The sequence below is a fragment of the Cornus florida genome, unplaced genomic scaffold (genome assembly GCF_030987335.1).
Source record: "Cornus florida cultivar Cherokee Brave unplaced genomic scaffold, ASM3098733v1 CherokeeBrave_3.0.0_Hap2_Chr04, whole genome shotgun sequence".
Classification (NCBI taxonomy): domain Eukaryota; kingdom Viridiplantae; phylum Streptophyta; class Magnoliopsida; order Cornales; family Cornaceae; genus Cornus; species Cornus florida.
The window spans coordinates 107,088,115-107,111,674 of NW_026775574.1; the positions used below are offsets into that span (position 1 = coordinate 107,088,115).

General features: G+C 41.0%; 3 protein-coding genes across 10 annotated transcripts in view; 2 read left to right on the forward strand and 1 right to left on the reverse strand.

Moving 5' to 3' along the window:
- The first annotated feature begins 306 nt into the window (after window positions 1–306).
- Window positions 307–1,369, forward strand: LOC132304562 (protein GLUTAMINE DUMPER 2-like). Its single transcript, XM_059802318.1, has one exon. It carries the CDS (start codon window positions 549–551, stop codon window positions 1,068–1,070), a length of 522 nt encoding a protein of 173 aa, XP_059658301.1. The 5' UTR covers window positions 307–548; the 3' UTR covers window positions 1,071–1,369.
- Window positions 843–23,560, reverse strand: part of LOC132304561 (putative pentatricopeptide repeat-containing protein At3g23330) — a 28,889-nt gene continuing 6,171 nt past the window's right edge. For 6 of the 8 annotated variants that reach the window (XM_059802317.1, XM_059802316.1, XM_059802312.1 and 3 more), the window contains one exon: window positions 850–963. The gene's annotated coding sequence lies outside the window, so the exon portion shown is untranslated. Of the gene's footprint in view, window positions 964–23,560 lie in introns of all 8 variants that reach the window. The other 2 variants (XM_059802315.1, XM_059802310.1) reach the window with 1 other exon arrangement.
- Window positions 21,310–22,080, forward strand: LOC132305532 (uncharacterized mitochondrial protein AtMg00810-like). Its single transcript, XM_059803164.1, has one exon. The coding sequence runs from the start codon at window positions 21,310–21,312 to the stop codon at window positions 22,078–22,080; it is 771 nt and encodes a 256-aa protein (XP_059659147.1).

Sequence of the window (23,560 nt, forward strand, 5' to 3'; positions counted from 1 at the left end):
TTCGCTTCTACTAGCTCTAGATGCAATCATACAACAGTGGAGATTGAGAATAACAATCATTCTCTCTCTCACACACACTCAAACTCAAACAAAAGTTAATTAGTTGACTTTTTTAATCGTACTTTTCCTAGAAGAGTATGCAGTTTCTCCCAATGACGATATTTTTCACTTCCTCTCCTCTCTCGCACAAAGCAGCAAGTTAGTTAAATAAGTTTATTTTTTAATGGGCAACCCATAATTAATTTTCTAGTTTCTAGAAAGGAGCACACTTTAATTAGCACTAAGGCAAATATTATAGCCCTAAAATTAAAAGTAGAGCTTCACAACGGATCAAAGTTGCTTCAGCTTAAGTTCCTTCTCCCTCTCTTGTAAATACACACGAACCATCTCTCCATCTCTCAAACTCACACACACGCACACAACTCCTCAGCCTTCATTGACATAAATCCCTTCCTCCACCTGGCCGGAAGCCTTCTCTCTCCAACACGAACAGAAAGTAAAAGAAGAGAGGGAGGAGAGAAAAAGTAGAGCCAGATAGAACAAAGAAAATGAGAACTGGGGATACCTTAAGTGCTACATCAATGATGATGAAGACAACGACAACAAAATCAATATTTTCACCACAGGCGGCAACTGTACAACACTGCTCACCATGGCACTCTCCGGTGCCCTATCTGTTGGGTGGTCTGGCAGCAATGCTGGGTTTGATAATATTGGCACTTGTGATCCTGGCATGCTCTTATTGGAAACATTCTGTTGGACGCTCATCGGATAACGCTCGGGAAGGTGGTGGTCAGAGAGATCTGGAGTTTGGTGATGACAAACCTGGAAACACACTAGTCAAGGCTAAGCTGGTTTTTGAAGAGAAGATTGTAGTGATAATGGCTGGAGATTTGAGGCCATCTTTCTTGGCGACACCCATGTCCAGCAGAGCTTCTTCATTTGGTGACGTTGATGCCAAAACTGAGAACAAGGAGAAAGCTGAATTAATTGCTGAGAGACCAAAACAAGAGACGGGTACTGATGAAAACAATCAGACTACTATTATTACAACAACAGACAGAAACTAGAGAAACCCAATAGAAGTAAGAAGACTAAGAGCAAACTTAACCAGTGAGCTGCAGTTATATATTAATCCACCCAAGTGAGAGTTTTAGTTCCTTCTTACATTTGGTCTTCTCTATTTTGGTTAGGGTCCCGGAAATGTAAATTTTGCTGAGATGAAATAGAAGAAAGAGTCAGTTTTCCTCTTTCTAACAATTTAACCCAATCCTTCTTTTATTTAAGTAATACGATATAGTAGTAACTATGCATTTACTCTGTTCTTGTCCTTGTATATAATGTTGGGCAACCAGCTTTTTCTCCTCTTTTTCTCAATCTAAAGCCAAGAAATTATGAACATTATTATTCGTTTGCATGAAGTTCTCGACGTATGCAAAGACAATTGCACAAAAATCAGATTCCAGTTTGATAATCATCAAAGTCCCATTATTCTTTTTTAAATTCTCGCAAACCTTTAAAAAGAAAGAAGGAAACAAAAACAAAAACAAAAAAAAAAAAAGTTGAAAATCTTAAACCCTTTTATACAAAAATCTGATTGTTAAATACAAATCATCAAGTTGAACTAAGCAATCCTAGCTTTAGCTTTTCCTTTTGCATATTCCTAGTTATTGATAGGAAAGATTTTCACACCTCTGCCTACAACCATATCAAGAACTATTGAACCACACAAAATCTCAAAGATACAATGTACATTCCATTGAAGTGTTCTGCACTTCTGCTCGTGATGACAACCCGTGGACTGGCGGTGATGTATGAGGAGTGGGTTGCTTACTGTGAGAAAGGAAAAAGGCGCTAATGAGAAGAGGTAAATTGATATGAAGAGCAGCGGCTGGGCACACATATTAAGTTGTGACTAGTAGTAACATTGTACTCTTAACTCTTCATGGTGGACTAATTGATTAAACGCGGTCACTAGTTTTTTTTTTCCCATTGGCGGTTCTCCACCTAAAAATCTTAGTCTTTGTTTTTTGTTTGCATGTATGAATGATTTTAACATGATGAATGCAAGTTTAAACCTAACTATAAACATTATCCTAAAATTTGGGTTAGGGCCTATGTACACCCTTTAAGTGATGTTCCATAACCATAAACTGTTGCACACAGTCCCTCGCAGGAATCTGATAAAATACAACCAAATTTATACCAATACAACAGTATTTTATAGTACAAAGATTGACTATTCTAGTTACAAGTTGAAAACTAGAAATAAATGTGCATTGGTCCAGAATGAGCGACATAATCATGTTGGACATGACACTACGTGGAAATATGGATATCAGGTTATTTTTGACACTCCCGACAAGTGTACAAAGGAAAAGAGCAGCAAATTCCAATTTCTCTGAATGCTCTCTGTGGAGGGAAATTTCCCCACCAACCGCAAAGCTCCACGTGTTTATCCCTGATTAAAAAGGCCGCCGGCCAAAAGACTCAAGTTGGAAAGTAAAAACCCCAACTTCTAAATCGGCCAAAAGGTCAAAAGGAAACTCCATACTCCAAAAAGGCCCAGAAGTAATTGTATAGCCCATATGGCCCAATATGAAACCTTGACCAACACGAAGAAGAGTAATGCACGAACAAAGAAAAAGGCAAGAGATCAGGAAACTGTATGTCAATTCAGAAAGGAAAGCCCTGAAGAGGCTCCTGACTGTTACAATATACAAATATAAATAAGGGCAAAAGACCCAAATGAAAGATAAGTTGTTCTCGGCCATTTTACTCTGCCTCTTTCTTTTGAATATTTTTTATTAATGAGCGGCTTTTCATTCTACTTGATTGACTGTTCGAGCATTGGAATTTTAGAATGAACTTCAGTGTTTAGTCCAAGATTTTATGCACCTACACTTTGGCGCCGTCTATGGGAAAGCTACGAAAAGCCTCTCACCAACATTCTGAATTTTTGATACATGCGACATCGTTCCGAGATGGCAACGGGACCAAAAGCCATTCAGATGCAGCAACTAGAAATCATGCAGAAGACGTGTGAAGAGATGCGGGAGCAGTTCAATATCATGCATGAAGCTAATGAGGCAAGTGTCGAACAAATCAACGCCATAAGACAGGCCAGCGAAACAAGCATGGCGCAAATCAATTCCCTGCAGCAGGAGAACGAAGAGCTTAGGGCCACTGTCCAGCAAGCCAACGTGCCTCCACCTCCACCAGCGGGAGTATGGCTGGCTCCCTTGGGTCCTCAACGAGCAGCAAGACGAACAGCTGAATCAACAGCCCGCGCCGAGGTTCCAAGGAGTCAACAACCCTCTTCAGCAGCCGAGGGCCCATCGGCAGCCACCAAACCACAACGAACAGTACGCAATTCCAGAACAAGATGCTGATGATGCAGAGGTCATAGCCAACCAATCCCACGTAGCAACAGGTTCTACATTAGAAGGGTTACGTCAGACTCGAACCCAGATCCTTGAGGATCACGCCAAGTCAAGCAGGCGTAATACATGGGTCCCAAACAAGCACAATCAGAACTTACCATGCAGTGACACCCTAGGACACTTTCGAAAAGAAGTAAATGAGCTGATTAAGGTGCTGAAGGCCCAGACGCCTGAAGACATGGCAAGGGAATTCACCGCCTCGATAACTAAAACCCCTTTCACTGACGAGATAGAGCGGGTCGAAAGACCTAAAAAGTTCACTATGTCAAAGTTTGTCAAGTTCGATGGAACCGGAGATCCCCTGCAACATTTGGACCACTACAACCAAGAAATGACTTTAGAGGCACGCAATGGTCTGTTCATGTGTAAAATATTCCCATCCAGCTTGACAGGAGTAGCCCTAGAATGGTTCACAAGTCAATTCCAAATTTCAAGACACTGTGCACAGCGTTCTTAACTCAACACTGTGTCAACAAGAAGCAGAAGAAGACCATCTCCAGCCTGTTCACTATGCGGCACATGAAGGGGAGAAACTCTAAACCTTCCTCACTAGGTTCAACATGGGCTCCTCTGGCATTCCAGATTGCAACCAGGCTAGAGCTGTAGAAGCGTTCAAAATAGCCATGATCCAAGGCATGTAATACCCCTATATTTTAAAGGCTTATCTGATTTAATTTAATTGCATTCTTTATCTTGTTTGCTTATTTGATTTAATTGGTTGATTTAACTTGTTTTATTATTCGTTTAATTTAAATGTTTTATTTAAGTTATTCAATTGTTTGAGGTGTAATTACTTAATTTATTTAAATATTTGTTTTATTTTAATTTAGTATCGATTGGGCTTAGAGTTAGTAGAACCCAAAGTAATGGGTTTGGGCTAGTTGAAGGAGGCCTAGGTGTGTTAAGAAGGATTTGGGCCATGTGGACTGTGTTAGTTATATATATATATATATATATAGAGAGAGAGAGAGAGAGAGATTAATTCTTATGATCTATATATATATTATTTAATTATTGTTTTATTTAAATTAAATTATCATAAATGTCATGTTGGAAATTGTCTCAAATTCCTATTCTACTTGGGATTCTATTTAGAGTTGTATTCTGTTAGGTAATTTCTTGTTTGTCAAGTCTTGGCCTCTAAGAAATTATAATCCTTATCCAATAAGGAATTGGGTTTGGAACTCTATAAATAGATACATAGGCTTTGGGTTCAGATTTATTAGAATGAGAGATGTAATCTTATGAGGGAGTTGATGGGTAGAGGTAGTTTATGGGTTAGTAGAGTAGGAAAACACCGACGACACTGATAGTAAGGGATTGGGCTCGTGGAGTGGTACATAGTAAAAAGACATGTACGTAGTGTTGGTACTCTATTGTTGTAATATATTTACAAATCATAGTGGAATCTCTTCTCATCCATGGAAGTAGGCCGGTTTTGGTTGAACCGTGTATATCTTGTGTTTTTGTGTGATTGCTTTGTTGCCTTTCATTGAATCTTTCTTATTTGCGCACTTCCGCTGCCCAACAAATTGGTATCAGAGCCAAAGGCGAAGGAGATCAAGAAAACACAAGAAGTCTCAACATGTGTTGCAACAGGCTTTAATTGTAGGTGAAGTCAATCGGTTTGGTTACATAGTATGGAGCTCGAATGGTCAAGGTGGAGCCTTAGAGGTTTGACTGATCGAGCAACATATAGTGTGGACAATCGGAGTTTTGCAATAGTATCGTCAAGATTGAAGCTGCCAAAGAATTGTCCTGATCAATGTCGTGGAAGCGATGATTGGCTGGATGGAATTTAAGCCAAGGTGGAGATCGTTGGAAATTGTGTCTCAAATTCCTATTCTAATTAGGATTCTATTTAGAGTTGTATTCTGTTAGGTAATTTCTTGTTTGTCAAGTCTTGGCCTCTAAGAAATTGTAATCCTTATCCAACAAGGAATTGGGTTTGGAACTCTATAAATAAATACATAGGCTTTGGGTTGAGATTTATTAGAATGAGAAAGATGTAATCTTATGAGGGAGTTGATGGGTAGAGGTAGTTTATGGGTTAGTAGAGTAAGAAAACACCGACGAAACTAATAGCGAGGGATTGGGCTCGTGGAGTGGTATATGGTAAAAAGACATGTACGTAGTATTGGTACTCTATTGTTGTAATATATTTACGAATCATAGTGGAATCTCTTTTCATCCATGGAAGTAGCTGAACCATGTATATCTTGTGTTTCTGTGTGATTGGTTTGTTGCCTTTCATTGAATCTTTCTTATTCACGCACTTCCGCTACCCCAACATGTCATGATATATATATATATATATATATATATATATATGCTTGTATATTTGTGTGTATATATATATATTAGGAGTATTATTATTATTATTATTATTATTATTATGTTAGTTGGATTTAGGTTAGGATTTGTGGGTAGCTTATATGTGTGTGTAATAGTTAGAGAAGAGGGTTTTTTGGTTTCCACTTGAGTTTTGAGAGAAGAAGAAAAGGGGGCTTGGCATAAGGAGAGAGAGAGAGAGAGAGAGAGAGAGAGAAGGAAGAAGGTGACCGGAATCATCGCCGGAGTTGAGGAAGACAACCGGAGAAGTTGTAAATGATTTTCGATCCGAAAATCAAAGAGGCAAGTTCTATGTTATACTCCTCCCCTTAGGTCTTATAAATTATACACCTTATGCTTGACTTTAGGGTTTAATTTAGAGGGACTTGAACATGATTACATCCTTTAGTGTGATATATATTGAACAATATATGCATGTATATATATGTATATATGTATATCTTTGTTTCTCTAAAATTATTAACTTAATTTTAAAAACCCTAGTTTGAATAATTGTTGTTGTTGGATGAATTGGAACCTTATTTATGTTTTGATTAACTGTAATGAAATGATTAAACCGTTCTGAACAATTATTAAGAATTAATTTTGACGATGTAAGGCAAAATTCTTTCTGTCTGGACAGAATTCTGAAGAGCAGTTCGATAAGTCCGTTTTCGACCAGATAATAGTGTTTTTGTAACGACCCTCACCCTATCCAGACACAATATTGTCCGCTTTTGGCTCCCTCGAACTAGAGACTTCCCAAGCTCCAGGTTAAGCACGCTTAACTCTGGAGTTCTGGTGGGTTCACGGCCATTACGGCTTTAAAATGCATTGTGTTATAGAAGGGTGTTAAATCTATATATAGCACTTGCCCCATCCACACCTAGGCAATGTGGGATCATACACCTATAGCTCGCCCAGTGTGATCATGCACAAGGTCATGCATCTACTGGTGTCACCTGCACAGGCTCACACACACCGGCCCACAAGGTCGCCATAGTTTTTTAGGTGGAACAATCGATTGAGAAAAACCCACTAGCTTTAACTTGTGGGCTATGTCAGTTTATGGCTGAAAACTATCGTTTAGGGTTCCGAAATTGCGTTTTCTAATTGTTAGGAAGTATCGCAGTATTTTTGTGATTTTTGTTGGAAGCTGAAACGAAGTCCAATTGTCCTCATATTTTAAATTTGGTTATTTTTGTTGATTATGTTTCTTATTATATTTTTTTTCAGAATTTTTAGAGAAATTTTATTTTTAGGCTTATTTTCGGAATTGCGTTCGTCGCACTAAAACTCAATAAATTTTAAATGATAAGTTAAATATAGGGTGTATGTTTGATAAATAATATTAATCATATTGAAAATATACTGGGTATTGTATTAGAAGATAATAATCATAGTTGAAGTAATGGTGTAATGTGAGAAACGCTATTAAGCATAATTATTCATTTCCGTTGATAAATGATACTTATTATATCATTGTTATTATTAGATATTTTGATAAATAATATTAATCATATTTTAAATGATCGTTTTCACGTTTTTTTCTCTGATTGGGTTTGTTGGATCCACAACAAAAAATCAAGCATGTTAAAATGTTATAAAGAAATGAAGAAATCTTTTCTTGAGGCGGCTATTCTGCCTTACCTCATAACTAACGGTGAGATTGATGTCTTCCACACTAAGGATGGTCATGTATTCAAGGTAGATAGTCACAGTACACTGTCTCGAGAAGAAGTTCTGAAATCTTGCTTGGTCGGACGGTTCGACAAGGATGTAGGGAGTTTAGAAATGATTGAGGGATGGGCAACGAGGACTTGGAAGATCTCTTGCAGGGTGAGGGTATCACCTCTACCAGACGGCCTTCTTTTGTTTAGACTTCCGTCGGAATCACAGGCACGAAGGGTGTTGAATCTCGGAAACAAGAAATGGGGAGGCAGTCACCTCGCCATTGATATGTGGTATTACGCGGTTGGTTGTTCGGTTGTGAAGTTAAAGAATAGAAGAAGAGTGCTGATTTACGGTCTCCCTCTACATCTTTGGTGTCACAAGTTATTTGTGGCTATAGGCAATCTATGCGGCGGTTTCAATGATGTGGAGGCAGACACTGCGTCAGAAGGACAACAAGTTGTCATTTTCGTTGCCGACGGTGGGGTAATCCCAGATTCATCTTTATTGAAGACCATTGGGTGGCTTTCAAGGTCTTTTTGATTGAAGAAACATTACTTATCAAAAAAAAAAAAAAAAACGAAACATCACCATTCATTCTTCTAAAGCTCATCATGATTTCTTGTTGCAAGAAGAGAAGGAGGAGTGTAAGATCCACAGCACAATCAGCAAGTAGGGAAGGGAAAGGGAGGGATGAAAGCTTGTTGATTCCAGAGGAGGAGTGGATCCGCCGTAATAGTGGGCGGCGTGATTATAGATCAGCGAACAACAGTTATGCAGTGTCAGAGGGACAGGGACGAGTGAATCAACACGCGCGAGACGAGCGTGATAGGAGAAAATGGGTCGCTACAAAACATGGGGGACACCTGGGCAAGTTATGCGGGAGGAAGGACGACTTTTTTGGCCCTCCTTGGGCGGTGCGCTATGCGGACATCTTGAATGATGAAGGAACACGTGAAGTTAGACGATAGAAGGTTCGAGATTTTGGATCTGAGGGCATTGGGCCAAGCTCGGAGAGTAGGTCGGTTCTTGGGCCAAGACGTGGGCAGCGATGGGCTGAGTTTAATGATGGGCCAAAGGCCAATGGATTAAATAGGCATGGTGTTGGGCCAAGTGAGCAGCGACGGAAAGTGCAGAAAGGTTGGGATGGGCCTAAGTATAAAAGGTCAGATTTATGGACTGGTTTTGAGGCTTATGATTTGGGCCCAAGTCTTTCTAAAAAGGAGCGGACTGTTTCTTGGGGCCCAAATAATTGTCTTGTAGTAAGTCTTTATGAGCCCAGACAGAAGGAGAAGGATAGGAGTTATAGGATTGTTCAGCCGGCTCAAGCCCAGGATCATGCCTTGTGTCTGGATGATGGTGATGTTGTCGGTAATTGGTCTCGATCTGATAAAGTTTCTTGGGTCAAAGCTAGTTCTACCGTTCATGATCATGATCAAAAGAAAAAGAGGTTCAAACATGGTGGATGCTGCTTGAGGAGACAATCGGAGAACAGGTTTGAGTCTCTTGCCGGGCCGGTACAATCAGAAGATGGCAACATAACTGTATCTGAGTTTAGGCAGAGGAAATTGGAAAATAACAGAGGTCAGAATAGGCAAAGAACCAGAAGAGAGATACAGACATGGTTACGCCGAAATTATTTTCCTCTTAAACCGGGTATGTCTAGATCTAACTACTCTCGGAGCTCTCTCTATGCTCCTTCTTCTTCTACCCCTTCTTACTGGATGCTGAGGAGTGATGATGGGGATACTTTTGACGGGTTGTCAGAGAGGATTGGGGTGTTATCACCTGTGATTGAAAGGGATATGGAGGGTGCGTTGTCCGCAGAACCGGAGGAAATGGTAGGGATTCTGTCACATGGGGTGGTTGGTGAAGGGATGAAGGAGAGAATTGGGGTTCAGAAAATGGATTCTGAAGGGGTAGTGGTAACTATAGCTCCAGAGGACAAGGTGGGGCTCCTGAACCGATCAAAGGATAACAAGGTGTTTGCCACACTTGATGTTTTACCGGTTACTGAGGATGGATGGGTTAATGGTATGCGTTGGAAGGGATACAAGATTCCAGTTGAGTAATGAGGCCGCATCACCAACAGGCCAATGGCCTAGCTGTACCAAGCCCCTATTTCTCAAAGAGAGGCTAGGGGTTCGAGCCTCAGTGGAGGCATGTGTGTGTGAGTACCAACTAGGAAAAAAATAAAATAAAATAAAATGAGGCCGCATCAGTACTTGTAAAGGAACTGCAGGTGCACAGACGCAGGATGGGGGAGGACAACGACATGAAGGGTATGGAGATGGTGTCATTGGAAGAGACTGATGTATTGGAGATGATGCAACTGTTATCTGAATTATGGCCGGATGGGAGTAGGAGGGATTTTTTAGATGTTGAGGATGTAGGGACGGAATGGGTTAAGGAGAATATTGATTCTGTGAGTAGTAGACTGGGTGTCTCTTTTTAGCCAAATGAGGAGGCGGCTCGTTTGGTTTTACATTCTATTGCAGAGGGGAAAAATGGGGAGGGTGATGGAGCCGAGGACGTTACTGTGACGCAGAAGAAGGAGATACTTCCATGGAGAGGGGGAAGGGAAATTCGTGGTCTTATCTCCGATGTTAATTATGAGGGGAAGAAAGGGGTGAGGAGGGAGAGAAGTAGTGGGAGGGGTGGAGGGAGAAGAAGAGGGGAGGGGATATCATCAGGTTTTTAATGAAGTGCTGTATTGCGTGGAATGTCCGGGGTTTGAATGACCCGGAGAAGAGGAAGGTGGTAAAATTGGCTGTGAGGAAGTTGCAGTATGTTTGCAGGAGACGACATTGTTGTTAAAGGCGCCGAAGGCACAAGGCGCCTCCAGGCGCCACCCTGGCGCCTTGAAAGGCTTAAGGCGACTCTGTTGTAGTAGGCGAGCGCCTCTAAGAGAAAGGCGCAAGGTTACAGGCGCGCTAAAGGCGCGCCTGCTTGAAAAATAGTTTTTTTTTAATTATTTTGTTATTATTTTGAATGTGTATGGTTTATTATTTGTTTATTCTTAGTTTTTATTTGTTTATTACAAAACCTATACAAGACTTACAAGTTACAAAACAAAAAAAAACGAAAAAGAAAAGAGAACCAAATAGCGAAGAAAGAAGAGACAGAGAAGTACAAGACAAGAGTGAAGAGCCTGATCTGCGAAGCCTGGACTGAGACTCTCGGATCTGCGTCTGCAGGTAAGTTCTCCTTCCCTCTCATCTTCTTCTCTACTTCTTCTCTCCTTCTTGCTTCTTCTCTTCTCAGATCTGCCGGAAGCCCGGATCTCTCAAATTTTTTTTTATTATTTTTTCTCTATTCTTCTTCTTCTTTTCTTCAGTTCTTCTTCTTCTCTCGGCTCTCAGCCTCTCTCGGCTCTTGCTCTTCTTTTATTCTTTTATTTATTTATTTATTTTTCTCTGTTTTTTATTTTTTTCTCTATTTTTTAATTTTATTCGTCTTCTTTTCTTCTTCTTCTCTCACCTCTCTCGGCTCTTCTTTTGTTTTCTTATTTTTTTATTTTATTTTTCTCTATTCTTCTTCTCTCGGCTCTCTCTACTCTTCTTTTATTTTTTTATTTATTTATTCTAGTCCTCTGCTTTTTTATTTTTATTTTTATGCTTGTCTAGAATAGTGCCTTGCATGTGTTTGAACTTTGATGATCAATCTGTTTCTGTTTTTATGCTTGTCTCTGTTTTTATTTTCTTTGTTTTACAGTAATTAATTAATCCAAACAGTTTTATTGTGATAGTCCAGAAATGTCTATTCTTTTTAATTGTCTGACACTGATAAAAAAAAGTCATTCAGTGAGTTTGTGCATTTCTGTAATCTTGTATTAGGTTGCACGTTTTCCTTAATTAGTCTTTTCTACACGCTGACACACGCATATATATAATAAACACACACACCCATATATATATATATATATATCTTCTATATAAAAATTATAATTCTGTCAAACCTTGACGGCAAATTTTACAATTTGCTTCAATTTAAATGTACAATCCACCTTTTAAATAATGTTTTAGTGTGAAAAATTATAATTCTGAATGTTGACTTCATTGGGTGGGTTTTATTTATTTATTTTTTTTAACGTGCGCCTCGCTTCAGTCGGGCGCGGGCCTCGCCTTGCGCCTTGCGCCTCAGGCTCCAAGAGGCATTTGCGCTTTTGTGCGCCTTGAGCCTTTAACAACTATGGGAGACGAAGATGGAGTCTATATCCGATAGGGTTGTTAGAAGTTTTTTTTTTGGGGGCAGATGTGTGGAGGGGAAGATTCTTTATTTCTTGTTCATTTGCAATGGAGGAATATGGGTTGCCTTGGATGTTCTCAAGTGTTTATGGCCCAATGGATGATGGGGAGAGGCATATTCTATGGGAGGGAGCTGGGGCTTATGAGGGAACATTGGAATCGTCCGTGCTGTATAGGAGGGGATTTTAATGTGGTTAGATCCCCGGTGGAACGATCGACAAGAGGAAGATGGACTTCAGCAATGGTACAGTTTTCGGAGTTCATTGATGGCCACCATCTCCATGATTTGCCTTTACAGGGAGCGATGTTTACATGGGGTAGTGGCAGAGAGTTACCTACTTTTTCACATCTGGATAGATTTCTTATTTATGGAGATTGGGAGGAGAAGTTTCCGGATGCAGTCCAGGTAGCCTTGGCTAGACTGGTTTCGGACCATATTCATTTGGTTCTTGATTGTGGAGGGATGAGGTCGAGGATCACACTTTTTCGGTTTGAAAATATGTGGCTTACGGCGGATGATTTTCAGGTATATGTGAGGAATTGGTGGGAAGGGAACATGATTGACGGTAATCCGAGCTACATTCTTGCTAGAAAGCTTAGGGTTTTGAAGAATGAGATTAAAAGGTGGAATAAGGAGGTGTTTGGGAACCTTAAGTGGAGGAAGAATAGGGCCTTTGCGGAAATTGCAGATATTGATCGATTGGAAGGTTCGAGCGGGATTGGTGAGGAGCAGAGAAAGAGGAGGGTTGCTTGCCAGGCTGAGATTGCTGAGATTGCTATGGCAGAGGAGATTTCTTGGAGACAGAAATCTAGAGCTATTTGGCTCAAGGAGGGTGGTCGGAATACTTCCATCGATTGGTCAATGCACATAGGAGGGGTAATCATATTGGGAGGCTTATTGTTGAAGGGGAGATGCTCATTAGGGAAGAGGATGTTCGCAGGGGCATTTCCACTTTCTATCAGGGATTGTTTACGGAGAATGCCTCTTCGAGACCTCAGCTGAATGGTCTACACTTTGATTCTATTTCAGAGGAAAGCAGGATTGCGTTGGAAACTCCATTCTCTGAAGAGGAGGTTGTGAAGGCGTTAAGAAGTTGCAATAGGGACAAAGCTCCAGGGCCAGATGGTTTTACTATGAGGTTCCTTCTAGAGAGCTGGGTTGTGGTTAAGACCGATGTGATGGGTACGTTCCATGTTTTTTATTCTCAGGGCAGTTCGAGAAATCCCTGAATGCTTCGTTTATTGCCCTTATTCCTAAGATGGCAGGAGTTGCTGACGTGAAGGACTTTAGACCTATTAGTTTGCTGGGATATATCTACAAACTAATAGCTAAAGTTCTCGCTTTGAGATTGAGGGAGGTTCTGGATGATGTTATCTCGTATTCTCAGAACGCTTTCATAGGTGGGCGACAGATTCTGGACTCAGCTCTTATTGCCAGTGAGTGTGTGGATGATAGATTGAAAAGTGGTGTCCCAGGTGTTTTGTGTATGCTCGATGTGGAGAAAGCTTATGACCATGTTAATTGGAATTTCTTGTTGTATTTGCTGGATAGGATGGGTTTGGGGAGAAATGGAGGAAATGGATTGAGTTCTGCATTTCTACAGCCAGATTTTCGGTGTTGGTTAACGAGTCTCCGACGAGATTCTTTAGGAGCTCGAGAGGGTTACACCAGGGGGATCCTTTATCCCTATTTCTGTTTGTTATTGTTATGGAGGTGCTCAGTCAGTTGATGGGGAGGGCTGTGGAGTTGGGATTCATTAGGGGTTTCAAGGTGGGAAGGGATGATGATCACTCTGTGGAGATCTCTTATTTATTGTTCGCAGATGATACGTTGGTCTTCTGTGAGGCTGAGCTATCCCAGATGAGATATTTGAGGTCGGTGCTGGTGTGCTTTCAGGCAGTCTCAGGTTTGAAAGTGAATGGAGGGAAGAGTGCTCTTATTCCAGTAGGGGAGGTTCAGGACTTGGAGGAGTTAGCTTCTACGATTGGTTGTGGATTTAGCTCCTTTCCGATTTCTTATTTAGGTATGCCTTTGGGTGCTTCTATAAGGAATGTAGGTGTTTGGGATACGGTGGTAAAGAGGGTGGAGAGGAGGCTTGCTGGGTGGAAGAAGCGGTATTTATCGAAAGGAGGGAGGGTTACTTTGATAAAGAGTACTTTATCGAGCATCCCTTCTTATTTCCTGTCCCTATTCCAGATTCCTTCCACGGTTGCTGAGTCGATTGAGAGACTACAGAGGAATTTCTTATGGGGAGGTTTAGGGGATGAATTTAAGTTCCATCTTGTTCGTTGGGAGCAGGTGTGCAGGCCTATTCAGTCCGGTGGGGTAAGGATTAAGAGGCTAGTGCATTTTAATAAGGCCCTTCTTGGCAAGTGGTTATGGAGGTTTGGTATTGAGCGACACAAGCTTTGGAGGAGAGTTATTCTGTGTCGGTTTGGGGAGGAGAGGGGGGTGGTGCTCAGATATGGTAAGGATTCTGGGAGGGGTGGGGGTGTGGAAAGCCATTCGGAAAGGGTAGAATGAGTTTTCTAAGCATATTAGATTTAGAATTCAGGATGGTAGAGAGATTCAATTCTGGGAGGATGTCTGGTGTGGTGATCGTACCTTAGCAACCCTCTTTCCAAGACTGTTTAGGATTGCTGTTAACAGACATGTCTCCTTTGCTGATTGCTGTCGGCTTGATAACGGAAGGATAACTTGTTTGCGAGATCTTTTCAGGATTGGGAGTTGGATGATGTTTCTGGTTTCTTGGAGTTATTGTATAACCAGGAGATCCGTGGAGGAGGTAGGTATTTGTTGGTTTGGGCTCCTTCTACTAAAAGGATGTTTTAGTGTGAGATCATACTTTGAAACTATTAGGGATATGGATGGGATTACGTTTCCGTGGAAGGGTATTTGGCGCACCAAGGCGCCGTTGAAAGTGGCTTTCTTTGCGTGGACAGTGGTGTCGGGCAAAATTTTGACGCTGGACAATTTGAGGAAGAGAAATCGTGTTACTGTCAATTGGTGTTGTATGCGTAAGTGTAATGAAGAGACGGTGGATCATCTTATTTTGCATTGTACTGTGGCGTCTGATTGCTGGAGCCTGTTGTTTAACCTTTTCGGCGTTTCATAGGTCATGCCTAGATCTACGAGAGGTTTGATGGACGCATGGAGAGGGGGGAGTGCGGGATCTCAAGCTCGAGGGTATTGGAGGATAGGACCATTGTGCCTATGGTGGTGTTTGTGGAAGGAACGTAATAATAGATTCTTTGAAGGAAAGGAGTCCTCGGTTACGGTGCTGAAGTCTTTTGTTATTGGTTGTCTCTTTTCCTGGTATTCGGGTAGATATTTCTCTTCCCATGAGGAGACAATTGATTTCCTTTCTTCACTGGGGCCTTAGGGCACCTAGTTATTTTTTCTTGTTTTTGTTGTATTTGGGATACGTTCCCCTTTTGAATGCCTTTTTTTAATGAATTATTACTTATCAAAAAAAAATTATTTTAAATGATGTTGATCATAATGTGATTTATGATATTAATTATATTATAAATGATATTTATCATAATCGGATTTAAAAGGATTTATGATATTAATCATGTTACTTATGATGATTAATCATAATGAGATTGTAGTTGTGTTTATGATACTAATCATATTAGAGTACTATGGGATATTGTAATAAATTATGTTAATCATGCTTTTCTATTCTTAAATGATGATTATCATATTAATGATTTGTACTATGCACAAGGATGAACTTATTTAACTTATAAGTTGTAAATGATAATAATCATTCATATATAAGTTGTGTGCATTGTGGAGAGCATGTGGGTTGGCTAATAAGCATAGACTCGCTTTTATTATCTGATTTGATTGATTGTTTTGTTGGAGTCATTGTCAGGATATGGCCATGTTATATTGATTAGTATTGGTGGACTAGCTAATAAGTTAGATCCATTCTATTTTATGCTATTGTCACGATATGGCTGTGTGATATGTGTTGTGTAGGTGAGCTGGCAAATAAGTTTAAACTCACTCTATGTTGTGCCATTGTCAGGATATGGCTATGATATTTTATTGTGCCATTGTCAGGACTTGGCTATGATATTTTATATGATTGTCGTGCCATTGTCAGGATATGGCTAAGATATTTTATATGTTTAGTGTGCCATTGTTAGGATATGGCTATACTATATATTTATATAAATGCCCTAATACGAGCTTTAGGAAGGTCTCGTGATTCGTGGTTAGGATTGAGGCGTATATTGACGGTTGAGATGGGTAGTTGAATATAGGAAATGTGCGTGCCCCGGTAGAGGGGGACTCTATACCACCTTGTGTGCGATTTTTTTTGAGATACCCATTATCTGATTGGGTGGTAGTAGAAAGAACTTGTTTGTGGGTCTAACCCACTATTTATTTTTCAGGTTCACATTAATTCCAGACTTAAAGCATTTGTGCTAATCAGAGAGCATTCATATTCACTCTTCCGGATTGTCGATGTAAGACATTACCTTAGATTTCATTTATTGTTTAGACTTTATTAGTATTTCAGTTTTGGGATTTATTTAGGGGCCCTATATTTATGAATTCCCGAGTTGTACTTTGGAGGATTTTTATTTATGGTGATTCATTATCATGGGATTATTTCTCAGAGATTATTATCTGAGGAGTTTATATTTATTATTTAGTTTTCCCTTCAGCGTGTATTTATTTATTTTTATTTATCCTCTTGTATTCTGTATTCGTTTATTACTAATTGTTTTGATATCTCCCGGCCTTCAGGTGTAGACTGATCAACTCGTGTTCAGAAATTGGGGGGTATCACAAGGTACCAAATTTCATTCCTCATTGGTTAAAAAGACTCCCTCCGATATGTCAAAGATAAGTGCCAGGCCCAGAATTACATAAGGCTTGAAGAGAACGAAGTGGCGAGGCAGCAAAGGGCAACGTTGATCACAGTTGAGAACCGAACAAGGGAACGGGTGAACACCCCAAGGACTCAACAAAAGCCACCAAATATCAAAGGCAGAGCCCCTGAGAAGAGGTCACGAACAACAAAAAGGATCATTCCACTCAAAACCACATTGGCTAGACTGTACCAAGAGAATAATGGCAGAAAAATCTTCCAAGTCCCTCCTCCAATCAAACAATCAATGGATCAAAGGGACCAGAGTAAGCACTATGCTTTCCATAGTGATTTCGGTCACCTAACCAACGATTGTAAGGGCTTGAGGAGGCAGGTAGAAGCATTGATAGCCAAATGTGAGCTAACAGAATACCTACTTAAGCCAACCAACCAAAAACCGCCCGAGCGAGCTAGGCCTGTCCAGAAGGCACCATCGGACCATCAACCCGTTCGGGTCATCAATATGATCCATGGTCGCCCAGAAGGGGATGAAGAACCAGAGAACTCTTACAGAGCACAACTCGAACAGGCCCATAAGTTATAAAGGATCGGAGAAGTCAATTCAGTCGAAAATAGGGTAGGCTACACCCAAATTACCTTCCATGATTGAGACCTCAAAAAGTGCAGTAGCCACACGAGGATCCTCTGGTGATCAGCCTGCTAGCAGCAAATTGCCTGGTTAGAAGGGTCATGGTCGGCCCCAGCAACAGCGCGAATATAATAACCAAGTGGACCGTTGAACAATTGAAATGGCTGATGATCAGATCCGGCCCACTGGAACCCTGGTTGGGTTCGATAGAAGGCGAGTGGAACTAGTGGGCGTGGTCACACTCTCGGTCACAGCAGCCAAGAGGACCCTGAAGGAGAATTTCATGATAGTGGACATCCATCCAACTTACAACCTGCTTATGGGGCGCGGGTGGATCCATCGAATGAACGGAGTCCCTTCAACCTTACATCATGTCATGAGGTGCATAGGCCCTAACAGCAGAGAGATAGTAAACATCTGGGGGGATCAGGTACCTGCAAAGAAGTGCTACCACACAACAATCAAATCAGAGGATAAAGGGAAACAACTATCAAAATAGCAATCACAGTGCCCCTCGGGTTCCGAGACAGAAGAGGAACCAAAGGAAAAAAATTTTAACCAATGAACCCCTAGAGGAAGTTCAAATAGTCGGAGACAAACAACAAAAGATAGCCTACATTGGATCACTCCAATCACCAGAAGAGAAGAAAGAAATAACAGAAGTCCTCAGACAGAACGCAGACGTATTTGCTTGGAGTCATCTAGATATGCCCGGCATCGATCCAAAGATAGCATGCCACAGCCTCAACATTGACCCAAGCTACTGCCCACTAAAACAGAAGTAGAGAAGATTCGCTCCAAAAAGGAATAGGATCATTTCAGAGGAGGTTGATCGGCTTCTCGAAGCAAGGTTCATACGAGAGGTGCAGTACCCCCAATGGCTGTCCAACGTGGTTGTTGTCTAAAAAGAACGGCAAGTGGAGAGTCTACATCGACTTCACCAACCTTAATTAAGCTTGCCCAAAGGACAATTTTCCACTCCCAAAAATTGACCAAATGGTGGACGCCACAACCGGGTATGAAAGGCTAACTTTTCTTAATGCTTACTCAGGTTACAATCAAATCTCGATGAACCTAACTGACGAAGAGAAGACATCCTCCATCACCGAATGAGAAGCTATTGCTACAAGGTCATGCCGTTCAAACTCAAGAATGCAGGAGTGACTAGTAAACAAGGTATTTAAAAAGCAAATCGAACAAACAGTTGAAGCCTATATAGACGATATGGTAGTCGAGAGCCGGAAACTAGAGGAACATGTTCATCACTTACAAGACGTGTTCAACACTCTAAGGAGAAACAACATGAGGCTAAACCTGCCAAAATGCTTGTTCGGGCTATCCTCCGGTCAGTTCCTAGGCCACCTAGTCAATAAAAAAGGATTAAAGGTCAACTTAGCCCAAATAGAGAAGTTGGTCCATAGTAAACAACCCCATACCATGAAAGAAGTCCAAGTTTTGACTGGGCGGACAACATCTCTTAGTCGCTTTATCTCTAGACTCTCAGACAAATGCAAGCCATTTTTCAACACTATTAAGGCAAAAAAAGTTGAGATCTGGGGAAAAAAGCAACAAGAAGTCCTTACCAAGCTAAAAGAGTACATGGTTAATCCACCCATTCTGCCTGCCCCAACTCCCGAGGAGCCGTTGTACCTTTACTTAGCCGTATCTCGAACGGCAACCAGCGCTGCCCTTATAAAGGAAGTAGAAGGGAAGCAACACCCAGTGTTCTATTCTAGCAAGACAATGACAGACCCTAAGAGCAGGTACTCAACGGCCGAAAAGGTATCCTCGCATTAGTCCAAGCAAAGAGAAAACTCAGGTATTATTTCGAGGCACACCGTATAATAGTACCAACAACTCATCCAATCAACGCAATCATCAACAAACCAGACTTCTCAGGATGAATAACCAAGTGGACCATCGAGCTGAGTTCCTTTGACATACGGTACGAGCCTCGAACAGCAAAAAAGGGGCAAGTAGTTGCATATTTTCTATTAAAATCCAATCCAGAAGACGAAGAGATGATCCCCTCTGGGAATTATACATGGAAGGCTACACTAACCAGAAGAGAGCTAGAGCAGGATTGGAAATCAGGACCCCCGAAGGTGTTTTGGATATATTTTACTATTTGAGGGTAGTATTGTCTTTTCCCTCAGCTTATTAGTTTAGGTCTTATTATATTGTATTTCTCTGTAAGTTTTGTAACATCATTCAATTAGTAATATGTACAACTGAATTTCTCTATGCTCTTCTCTTCTTTTCTTCTTTACGGTACAAAAACTATCATGGTATCAAAGCAGCGAAGATCTGGATTGCAATTGAACCCTTAGAATTTGCAGTCACAAACTTGGTTCATTTGTTTCAACTTCATCGCATCATCTTGCAATCACAGTTCAAACTTGACATCTCGGAAACCCTAATCGCAGAAATTGCAATCACAGACCTGAATCTCAGTTCGCAACCTCATTCAAATTTGATATCTCGGAAACCCTAATAGCAGAAATCACAATCGCAGCCCTAGAATCTCTGTTCGCAGCACGGTTTGCAAATTTTATTACAGCCGACATCGCAATTGCAGCTCTCCAACCTGTTTGCAAATTCTGTTTGCAGCAAAATTGAACTCAGTCCAGTTTTGCAGAGAAGTCAGTTTGCATCATCTATCGCAACTCATCCAATCGCAGCATCTGTTCTTCACTTCTTTGCATCATTGGTTTGCCTCAATTGCAATCTCATCCCCGTTGCATTGCTCGCAGAAATCAAAACCTGAATCTGCAATCGCAACTTTCGCATAGTTTTTTGTTCAATTGTTCACAGCACCTTGCAACTATTGAAGTCCATCACATAGTTCTCTGTTCTTTCGTAATAGCAGCAACTTGTTTGCATCGCATAGCAACCTAGTTTGCTCTCAGCACCAAAGCTGTTATTACTTCTGGCATTTCTCCTTTTGAACGATTGTGTGATGAGCCTCCAAATTATTTTTCCTTGAAAGTTTTTGGTTGCACTTGTTTTGTTCTTCTCTCTAAAGCAGCTCGTACTATATTGTATGCACATTCTACTATGTGTGTGTTCCTTGGTTATGGTGAAGGCCAAAAGGGATATCGTTGTTATGATCCTCTTGCTCAAAAGTTATGTGTCTCGTCATGTAGTGTTTCTTGAGCACATTCCTTTCTTTTCTATTCCTTCTAGTCCTACTACTTTAAGCAAGTCCAATCTTCTCCATATTAATCCATTTTTTGATGACATGTCTCGCACGCCTTCTATTGGTGACATACCTCTTCCTGATGTTTCAACTTCTTCTGCGCCTGTATCTTCGTCTGTCGATTGTCCTACTATTATTCATACTTACACTCACATAAATACAGGAATTTTTTCTCCAGGTACATCTTCTCCGTCTCTCTCGGTGGACTCTCCATTGGTTACTAATGATGCGGATCCTACTCCACGCTATCCTAAGCGTGTTCGTAAGTGTCCTGATCATTTTGGTTTTGCTAATTCCTGTTATTCTTCTACTTTCTGCTCTTTCTTGGCATCTATTCATTCACTTTCTAAGCCCACCTCCTATAAGGAGGCTATTCTTGATCCTCTTTGGCAACAAGCAATGGAGGAAGAGCTTTCTACTTTGCATAAGACCCGCACATGGGACTTGGTGTCTTTACCCCGTAGTAAACATGCAGTTGGATGCAGGTGGGTCTATAAAATCACGACCAAGTTTGATGGATCTGTAGAATGATATAAAGCCCGTTTGGTTGCAAGGGGGTATACCCAAGAGTATGGTATTGATTATGAGGAGAGTTTTGCTCCTGTAGCCAAAATGACGACTGTTCGCACATTGATTGCTATTGCATCTGTTCAGCAAATGGAGTTTGTCACAGTTGGATGTTAAAAATGCATTTTTTAATGGAGACTTGACTGAAGAAGTTTATATGACTCCTCCTCCTGGTCTCTCTCATCGTCCTGGGCAGGTGTGCAAACTCAGAAAGGCATTATATGGTCTCAAACAAGCTCCTAGGGCTTGATCTAAGAAGTTCTCTACAGTAATCTATGCTTTGGGTTTTCATCCAAGTGATCATGATTCTGCTCCTTTTATTCATTCTACCTTTGCTGGTCGTATTATACTTCTTTGATACGTTGATGATATGATAATAACGAGTGATGACACTATTGGCATTGATGTTTTAAAATCCCAATTGCAACAACAATTTGAGATGAAGGATCTTGGACCTCTTCGCTATTTTCTTGGTATTGAAGTAGCTCATTATCCCAAAGGTTATCTTCTATCTCAGTCTAAGTATGCAGCAGACGTCATTGACAGAGCTCGTCTCACTGATACTCGGACACTTGAGACTCCTCTAGAACTGAATGTTCATTATAGTTCTACTGATGGTGTTCCTTTAGCAGATTCCACTTTATATCGAGCGATAGTTGGCAGTTTAGTGTATCTCACAATCACTCGACCTGATATTGCCCATGTTGTTCGAATTATAAGTAAGTTTGTATCCTCTCCTATTACTGTGCATTGGGCTGCAGTTTTTTGTATCTTGCGCTATCTTCGGGGTACTTTGCACCAGAGTTTATTATTTTCTTCTACATCAACTTTGGAGCTTAGAGCTTTTTCTGATGCTGATTGGGCTGGGGATCCCACAGATCGCAAGTCTACCACTGGTTTCTGTATTTTTCTAGGTGATTTTCTCATTTCCTGGAAATGTAAGAAGCAAACAGTTGTTTCTCACTCTTCTGCTGAAGCTGAGTGTCGTGGCATGGCTGATAATACAACGGAGGTAGTTTGGTTACGATGGTTGCTTGCTGATTCGGGTGTTTCTTTGTATGCTGCAACGCCTATGTACTGTGATAACAAGAGCGCCATTCAGATTGCATACACCGGCCTCCAGAAGATCTTCACACTATGAGAAGTCCCTAGCCCTTTGCTCAATGGGGGATGGACGTGGCAGGCCCTTTGCCTCCAGATGCGTCCTAGAAAAAGTATGTCTTGCTTGAAACCGACTACTTCACCAAATGGGCGGAAGCAGAAGCATATGCAAGCATAACCAATGTGCAGGTTCAAAAGTTCATCTGGAACAACCTGATATGCAGATTCGGGGTCCCTCGGTCAATCATCATGGACAATGGGAAGAACCTGGACAATCAGCACACGGTTCTTCAACAAATACGGGATCAACCAAAAATTATCAACAGTAAGTCACCCCCAGGGAAAGGACATGCAAAGATAACCAACAGAATGATCTTTGCCTGTATCCAAAAAAAGGCTTTAAAAGAAGGGAAAATGGTTGAATGAACTACCCAACGTCCTTTGGGCCTATCGAACCACTCCCAAGCGCCCAACAAGAGAAAGCCCCTTCACGCTGGCTTATGGAACTGAGGCTGTAATACCCATCGAAATGATAGCCCCAACCGATCGAAGTTTGGTTGGAAATCAGAAGCAAACAACCAACAGTTGGAACGCAATTTAGACGTCCTAAAGGAGAAGAGAGAAGCAATATCGATCAGGCTAGCCGCTAATCAACAAAAATTGATGAACAACTACAACAGAAAGGTTAGACATAGAAGTTTCAACCCAGGTGACCTCGTCCTGATGGAAACAGAGGGACGCGTGGGAAAGCTAGAGCCAAACTGGGAAGGACCATTCTGAGTTACGGATGTGTTTGGGAAAGGGGCCTACAGGCTCCAACATTTAAGTAGAACTGAAGTGGACAAGCCCGGGAATGCAATTCACCTCAAGAAGTATTATCAATGAAATATTGCCATCTATGTTTTTGCTACTTTAGCAGTGACAGTTGTTCCTCTAAATAAAGAAAGTTACTTTTTGACTCAAAATGTGTCCCACATCGAATAAAAATTGGCTTGTAATGCTATTAATTAGACACAACCCATTAACTACAAAGCGCTAAGGAGCGCCCACTTATAATAAGGCCGTTAGTCAATGGGCCATTATAAGTGGACCCTCCTTACAATTTTTTGGCCCAACAAATAAACAAGGCCCAATAAAAAATATATATAAAAATAAATATAATGAAGAAAAAAAGGGAATCTAAAAGTAAACAGATGACCCGCTGAGAAGAGCATCTCATCATCTCCTAAACCCTCACCAATACTAAAATTCAGGTGATGGGGGTACTCCTCAAGGTAACATCCTCAGGGATCCTATTCTTTTTCCACGGTTGGAGGACACAGATGGATTTCCTCTCTACAATGTCAACGGGAAGAACTATAGGGCCCTCGGCAGAGCGCTGATTACTAACCCCGACCTCTGGCATTTCCAAATCAGACTCAGACATCCTAGCACTAAGAGTACGGCTACTGCTTTCTCGGCTCATGAAGAATGGAACGGAGAAAGAAAAATAGCAAAATAGAAAAACGAAGAAGAAAAGG